This window comes from Xenopus laevis, chromosome 1S, assembly GCF_017654675.1.
Source record: "Xenopus laevis strain J_2021 chromosome 1S, Xenopus_laevis_v10.1, whole genome shotgun sequence".
Taxonomy (NCBI): Eukaryota; Metazoa; Chordata; class Amphibia; order Anura; family Pipidae; genus Xenopus; species Xenopus laevis.
Genome location: NC_054372.1, coordinates 42,870,760 through 42,879,334, shown reverse-complemented (window position 1 = coordinate 42,879,334; position 8,575 = coordinate 42,870,760). Strand labels below are relative to the sequence as shown.

The 8,575-nt window shown below is 37.8% G+C and overlaps 1 protein-coding gene across 1 annotated transcript in view; it reads right to left on the bottom strand.

Moving 5' to 3' along the window:
• Nucleotides 1-449: 449 nt before the first annotated feature.
• The window catches only part of pdgfc.S (platelet derived growth factor C S homeolog), a 189,156-nt gene continuing 181,030 nt past the window's right edge, over nt 450-8,575 (bottom strand). Inside the window, exons 6-7 of the mRNA XM_018243245.2 lie at nt 3,727-3,944; nt 450-1,418 (exon numbers count right to left, since the gene is read on the bottom strand). Coding sequence (XP_018098734.1) covers nt 1,302-1,418; nt 3,727-3,944 — 335 coding nt within the window. The 3' untranslated portion in view covers nt 450-1,301. The remainder of the gene's footprint in view (nt 1,419-3,726; nt 3,945-8,575) is intronic.

Genomic DNA, 8,575 nt, shown 5'->3' with positions numbered 1-8,575 from the left:
CAGCTTTCTATTGTGTCTACCCCCATCTAAGGCCCTGGGTTTATCCAGGTGCTCAGGATTTGGCTCAATCCAAATTCTGTAAAAATGCCTGGGATTCAGCCAAATTCAGGTCATCGCTGATAAATATGTACTTTAAAGTTTATGTAATAAGAAAAAAAGAAAAATAAAGAAAACATATTTGTCTACAACATTTATTCTTAGGTAAACTTCACCATAAATGATCAATGGTTTTTAGAATTTCGAAATTTTAAAATATTTTTACTGAAGAGATACCATTTTGAATTTACTGCAAGAATAAGTCTTTCCTGATAAATTTATTATAATAAATGTGGGCTAGTAACATTTCCCTCCATACTTGTCGGATTTTACCTCCCTTTCCAGCTCCATTTAATGAGCTCCATTGTATAGACCAATTTTTTTAAAAAAAATTAGAGACACATAACACTAAACCAAATCAAAATTGTATTTATATGTTACCAAAAAAAATATTGTTCTTCAAAAACCCATAATTAAGTTAATATTATACATTTAAGAGTATTGTAAGAAGCAGTTCAGTACCAATATATTCTTTGTATCTGACATTTTACTCTTAAAACTTAAAGACCCAGATTACTTCACTGTTTAGCACCATATACAAATAATGACGTTCGATCATCATTCCGATGGGTTCTATAACACAAGGTAGAATTGAAACTACACAAAATGCTTAAAAAGGCAGCACATTAAATACCCTAGGTAAAAATAGATAAACTTAAGACAATAAGAAATGCGAATACATATCATGTCAAAAGCGTATAAAATGTACAAAATTAACAGAAAATGAGAAAACAAAATGCACGACTTTATTTAAAATAGAAAAGGGCAACCATTTATGTTTTGGTAGTGGGTTTTCGTATTGGTCCAAACATACTGCATGAGCAAATACAAGTTCAGATGCTGAACACAAGATGGTTCAGAAGGAAAAATTTCAGTGTTCTTATTCATAAATGTTCCTGCTTCCAAAAAGGAAGCATACAAGCAAGAATATATCATGCAACCAGTTTGGATTTTCATAAAACGTGATGATTTGTGAAGCTTTCACCCATCTGCAAGTCTTTCTCTTTTCAGGGTGTGGAAATGTTCTGCATTAATATAAAAGTAAAAACTTAGAAGAATTCTGAGATGGAGGCGACTAGAGTTCTTTCTCCTAGGACATTGCTTCTGTGAATTTGCAAGGGGCAGAGTCAGGCTTCCAAATTTACAGTGTAAACCAATGTTCTTCCTTAAACAGTATGCTGCTGTATGTTCATCTCCAACTTGATTTATCCTTCAGTGTTACCCTTGCACATACAGGCACATTCTTCATGATGTTCCAGAGGGACATCTGCCAAAGATTTTTGCAGTGTTTTCATCCCAATCCTTTGCTTCAGCTGAAGAACCTAAAAGGATGAATTTAAACAGAAATCCATAAGTTTATACAAATCCACAATTTAGCTTAGTAACGTTTCATATTCACATATAAGCTATTTTCATATATGTACAGTACTATGCACCACTGCAAAGCACACCTTCATTTGTGCAAACATTGAGTGGTAAGGGTGCAAAGTAATAATATTTCCTTAGTTCTTCATACCTAATGTGAGTTCAAGTACTCATCAAAAATGCTTATTGTTCATGTAAGTTCTGGGAAGTTTTAAGGTTCTTGCTTATTTACACTCATTCATGCAACAATGTTGTACCACTATAATAAAGTTATAAACTACACCCCTAGATATAACCCACCGTCTGTACATGCCCTCCTTCTCTCCTTTTCAATTCTGCACTCAAGACTTTTCATGTTCTGCACCCATCCTATGAACCTTCACCTCCCATCCCATTAGGTACTTTCAAAGTCTTGCAGGCCTTCAAACAGTCACTAAGCCGTTTCGAACAGTCATTAAGCCCTCAGCAACTTGAACATCCTAACACCCCTACTTTTTATTCACATACACACACACACACACTGCTGGTATTCCAGTTTTTACTATGCGCTTATCTGTCTTAACCAAAAGGACCTCTACAGCCACACTGTTCACATTTACCATTGTAGATCTAATTTCCTATGGATTTTACATTCTTAGCTCTCATGACTAGGCCCCCCCTCCCCCCGTTGATTCCTAACATTATGCAATTGTAATTGTGCATTGGTTCTGGTGAAATATTTATACAGATATGGGAAATGTTATCCAGAATGCTTGGGATATGAGGTTTTTCAGATAAGGGGTCTTTCTATAAATTGGATCTACTAAAAATTATTTTAGCATTAACAAAACCCAAAAGGATTGTTTTGCGTCCAATTAGGATTAATTATATTTTAGTTGGGGCCAAGCACAATGTACTGTTTGATTATTACAGAGAAATCGTTTTTTTTCAATTGTAATTATTTTATTAAAATAGAGTCTATGGGAGTTTTTTTCGATAACTGGTTTCTGGAGTACAGATCCCATACCTGTATAGGGAAACTTATGTCTTGTATTTAGCATATTTTCCTGTATTTATGAATTGAAAGAATTACACGCTTGAGCATTTTTTATATCTTTAAATAAAAACTACTGAAAACTGTAGTTTATTCTGAGCTTCCCTACAGATTAGGCTTTTGTTCCATACCTCCCAACTGTCACGTTTTGAGCCGGACAGTCCCGCATTTGACAGCTCAACCCGCAGTCCCAGATTTGTACTGATATTTCCCAAGTTTCCCTTTGATCTGCTGCATTCAACAGCCAAAACTAGATACAAAGTTTCTAACTTAATTGGCTCTTGGCAGAGAGCCCAGAACACATACATAAGATACTTTTGTAACAGTTTTAGATAAGTTAAGAAGGAAGACGCACAGCTTAAATGGCAATTCACCTTAATTAGCATTACATATTAAAACCATAGAAATGTGTTCAAACTTTCATAACCTGCCAAATTTTGTAAAATGTCCATGGTAATTAGGGGGTGCGGCCACAAAAATGGGCATGGTCAAAAAAATTGCTGCACTGCGCTGCAAATATTTTTATCCCTCTTTCTGTTTCCAAAATGTTGGGAGGTATGTTGTCCCACAGGGGGGACATAACAAGGGAGCTGCAATCAAGATTTCTGATTATAGTTTTGTAACACAAGAAGCATTGATGGAGCTGTGATTGATATATATTGTAAACTCATTTTATTTTTGCCAACTGTCAATAGACAACTTATTTTTATTCGTTCTTTTAAACAATGTGTAATCCTAAAGTAAGGTAGAAGAATGCTTGAAAAAATATGAATACTTTACAGATATTTTGCCTCGGCAGCGGGAGATGTTATCAGTTGGTTAACTCTCAGATTCAGTCTGAAACAGATTCCAGGATTGCCTAATTTTAAGGTGAACTACCCCTTAATGCCATAGATACAGATTTTATTACAAAGTTGGTTTTGAATGTTTCAAGTGCCAGATCCAAAAAGAATGAAATATTGAGTATTAGATAGTGATGGGCGAATTTATTCGCCAGGCGCGAATTTGCGGCGAATTTGCGCGATTCGCCGCCAGCGAATAAATTCGCAAAACCCCCGTGAAAATTCGCCAGAAAAATTCGCCGACGCCCTTTCGTGAATTTTTCGCCGTTTCGTGAATTTCGCGAATTTTTTGTCGAATCGAAATGGCGCAAATTCGCCCATCACTAGTATTAGAGTTTATTTCTCTAAAAAATAAAATGAACACAAAAAATACAATTGAAATGAAAATACCTCATGGTACTTTTTGGTGACTTTAGTAGGCATACAGTGGCACTCACTGCATACATGATTGCAGCATGCACAGTTTCCTCCACAGCGCTTCACTAAGAGGCAACTGGGCCAGAAAATAGCATCAGTCCGCTTCAGTTCTTCCCTTAAAAACACTGAAAAGTTCCTTGGGGTGCAGCTATACAATCGGACTTCTTCTTTTAGCAAATTCAGATCCACAACTATGAAAAAGACAAAAAAAAATTATATTTGTAAAAAAAGCACAACCCCCCGATTGTTCACTTAGGAACCACCAGTCACAGCAGGTAATGTAATAATCAATTTACGCAAAGAATTCTAGCTGGCAGATTCCCAGGATATTATTTGTCATACTCTATAAAACTTGGTCTGATGTAAGGAATTAGCAGAATTTTCAGTAAATTCACATTATGATTCCCATCTGTAGTGAAATAGAAATTATTCAGGAAAGAAAGGGATGTGAATTGGTCCCAAATGTACCTTTAAAAAAACAATAAATCTGTTATATAACTCCACAGGCTGAATACATGAAATTACATTATCCAGCTTCTGGTCCCCACCACTAGCTATTATAATAATTATAATCCATTGGAAAAGGTACCTTATAATTATTCACAAATGTTCTTTATAAAATTGTATGCAATTACTGTATATCAAAAGCTAGAGAATTGATGGCACCCAAGAAACATTTATATTTTTGATTTGTACAGAAATTATTTCACTAGAATACTTAAACTACTCTGATTGCCAGTTTATCACAGAGATTCTCAGAAGGCATAATAACATTTATCTAGTGCAGTGCTGTCCAACTGGCGGCCCGTGGCCGTCCCCCTTGTGTGGCCCCCCACCTACCTGCTGTGTTTGCTTACCATGTGAAAGCTTTAAATTGTATCACTACAAAAATTAACTGGCCCCTGCATTGTTTAAACCTCAAATTCAGACTAATCATCTGTATAGTTCGCACCTGTGATCCCCCTGCATTGTTCACACTTGTGACACCTCTATTGTTTATATCCTAAAGACTGTTCACTCCCAAAATCCAGACTGAAACTGCTCACATTGTTCACACCTTATTCACTATATGTAGTACATATTAGAGTGGTCCTGATAGTTTTCCCTGTCTCTTGCTCTGTTCTGCCTGCGTGTGCCCTGCTCTGCCTGCGTGTGCCCTGCCTGTGTGTGCCCTGCTCTGCCTGTGTGTGCCCTGCTCTGCCTGTTTGTGCCCTGCTCTGCCTGTGTGTGCCCTGCTCTGCCTGTGTGTGTCCTGCTCTGCCTGTGTGTGCCATGCTCTGCCTGTGTGTGCCATGCTCTGCCTGTGTGTGCCATGCTCTGCCTGTGTGTGCCCTGCTCTGCCTGTGTGTGCCCTGCTCTGCCTGTGTGTGCCCTGCTCTGCCTGTTTGTGCCCTGCTCTGTCTGTGTGTGCCATGCTCTGCCTGTGTGTGTCCTGCTCTGCCTGTGTGTGCCCTGCTCTGCCTGTGTGTGCCCTGCTCTGCCTGTTTGTGCCCTGCTCTGCCTGTGTGTGCCATGCTCTGCCTGTGTATGCCCTGCTCTGCCTGTGTGTGTCCTGCTCTGCCTGTGTGTGTCCTGCTCTGCCTGTGTGTGCCATGCTCTGCCTGTGTGTGCCATGCTCTGCCTGTGTGTGCCCTGCTCTGCCTGTGTGTGCCCTGCTCTGCCTGTGTGTGCCATACTCTGCCTGTGTGTGCCCTGCTCTGCATGTGGAACATAAGCCTGGTATTTGTTCTGGGGGTTTGTTAGCATTTGAAAATAAATTATTGTTAGGGTCCCCTAAGGTGTTTAATCATGTGCTGGGGGTGCTGTGTTATCCAAGGTGAAGAGAGGCATATGGATTTAAGGGTATGTCTTAATATGACAACTTTTTTCACATATGAGTGATAAGTGATATCCCTGCAGTGAGCACCAACCATTTGGTTTTTTAGTGTGCTACCACAATTAATGTGGACATGATCTTGTGGCAACATGGGTGTGGGTTAAATTTGGTGTGGTTTAAAAACAGGGAGTGGTCAACAAAGGCTTAAATTATCGGCCCTCCACTATGTAACATTTTGCCCCTCGGTACCACAGAAGTTGGAAAGCACTAGATTCTAGTGGATCCTGTTTCACTCTTAAATCCTACCAATGTCATAGAAGAATATTAAATGAACATTTCAGTGTAAAAATAAAAACTGGGTAAATAGATAGGCTGTGCAAAATAAAAAATGTTTCTAATATAGTTAGTTAGCCAAAAATGTAATCTATAATCGCTGGAGTGACTGGATGTGTAACATAATAGCCAGAACACTACTTCCTGCTTTTCAGCTCTCTAACTCTGAGTTACTCAGCAACTTTAAGGAGGGCCACATAAGACATAACTGTTCAGTGAGTTTGCAATTGATCCTTAGCATTCAGCTCAGCTTTAAAAGCAAACAAGTATGACTCATGTGGCCCTCCCTCAAATCACTGATTGGTTACTGCCTGGTAATCAGTGGAAACCAAGACAGCTGCAAAGCAGAAAATAGTATTCTGGCTATTGATGTATGTTAGACATACAGTCACTCCAGCCTTTATACATTACATTTTTGGCTAACTAACTATATTAGAATCTTTTTATTTTATTTACCCAGCTTTAATTTTTATACTGAACAATTCCTTTAAGGTTCACTGAATCTTGTCGCCACTTTGCCTAAAATTGAGAAAAAAATCTCCTTCTCTACTCCAATATGGAGATCAGACATGCCATGGTCCATTCAATTTATCCAACACATTTACTTGCTGTAATAGACACCAGTAATCGTTTCTTAAACCTTTCTGTTATATCTGCCAGTAACACCACTTAAGCACGAACAATGTAAAAAATGACTGAGCTCAGAGACATACGTCTATTGAAAATCATTGTCCCTTCAGATACTCTTTTAAATGTAGGTTGTGGTTTCTGTTCTGTGGCTACCAGGGTAATATATATATACAGTATCTACCCAGAAAAAACAACAGCAAACTGTAAGAACCCAAGACAGCTATAGAGATGACTAGGTCAAACTTCAGCAATAAAGGGACAGACAGGACAAAGTGTCAAAGGTTGTTATACTAAGAGGTAACAACCTTCAAGATACACCAGACAAGAACATCTGCAACAGGTCAACATTTTGAAGCAAGAAGTAAAATAGTATAGAGGCACGTCCAGCTAGTGAACTGCCAATTTAGAGGAGTACAGGCATGTGAGCTGTTATCAAGAATGCTTGGGGCCTGGGGTTTTCTGGGTAATGGATCTTTCTGTAATTCAAGTCTACTAGAAAATGTAAACATTAAATAAACCCAAAAGGATGGTTTTGCTTCTAAAATGATTAATTATATTTTACTTTGGATTAAGTACAAGTACTGTTTTATTATTACAGGAAAACATTTGAAAAAATGTGGATTATTTGTGTAAAATGGAGTCCATGGGAGACAGCCTTTCCATAATTTATAGATAAAGGGTTTCCAGATAACGGATCCCATACCTGTATATGACTTTAAAGGGATAGCTAAGCAAGATAAATGTTTTACAGTACTGCTGTTATGTCAGATATAATAGTCTTTGTGCAGGACTCCAGGGGTGGGTTGTGGACAACAGGTGCACTTCTCTTTTATTTAGGCACCATCTATATAATAGTAACCATTTCACCTGCTGGAGTTAAAGCTTCTTTGAGTTTTATCCAGAAATAAGTAAACAATTATAATATGTGATATTGTGGCCTTAATGCATAGGTGGTCTCATGACCTGTGAACTTTACATCCCATGGTCCCGAATTTGAGAGAATACACAAAATATTCAAAACTTTAAACTTCCTTCATCAGTTGGTGTTCACTAAAGTCATGCGGCAATAATTGGGATAATAATAATTGTAGGCACATACTGTATACAAATACACATAGACACAATTTTTTGCTTTTGACTTTTAGGAATATGATGAGGAGTGGATGTAAAATTAATTTATAGACATTTTCCACATAGCAAAATGACATTGCTGCAAATGCATTGAGGGGAATTGTTTGTGGACGGCCAATAAAGTTAATTAGTAGGTGCACACAAGTGTGTAGTTTATCTGTCATTTGAAGTGCCAGATAAGTCATGAGACTGAAGGTTCTTGGAAAGTGTGGAAACAACGATAAATATATAGGTTTTAGAATTTATCAAGAGTCTACATGATGTTGCCTTGAGGCACATTCTTTTATAAGCTGAATGCCCTGTTTCTAATTGCAATGAGAAGAATCATTATTTTTCTGCAGTTTTTTTTGCTTAACAAACTACTACTGTGTTAATCTTATATAATGGTTTATTCTTCTATTGGTTTCTAATAACCAGTGTCATAAATCAATGGATGGGGGGAGGGTGCAGCTGGCAAGTTCCTCCTTCTATAATTATTTTAGTGCCTGAAATTAATGATAAGCAAATGTGTCCTGGTTTGCTTCATCTGAAACTTTTTTGTACAAGAATGCATTGAAGTGAATGGGCATTTTTTTTTCTCCAAACAAAAATGAATTGGAATCCATGGGCATTTTTCCTGGGAATCCATGTATGGCAAAAAGTTTTGCTTATCACTACCCAGAATCATAAACAGTCAACGTGGTCTTGTTGTAAGTGTAATGTGATTGATGAAATCCAAATGGAGTGTTTCCTAGGTAGTTATTAAGCCTCGACTACCAAAAGTGACCTTCAAGATTGGGCACCTCAATAATGGTGTCTTACACTGGACAACGGAAATGACGGCAGACAAACCTTGAATTAAAAGGCTCAACTGTGCCTGATTTGTGACAAAGCGCACATGTTGCAATTCAGGCATATGTGTTAAATATGGCA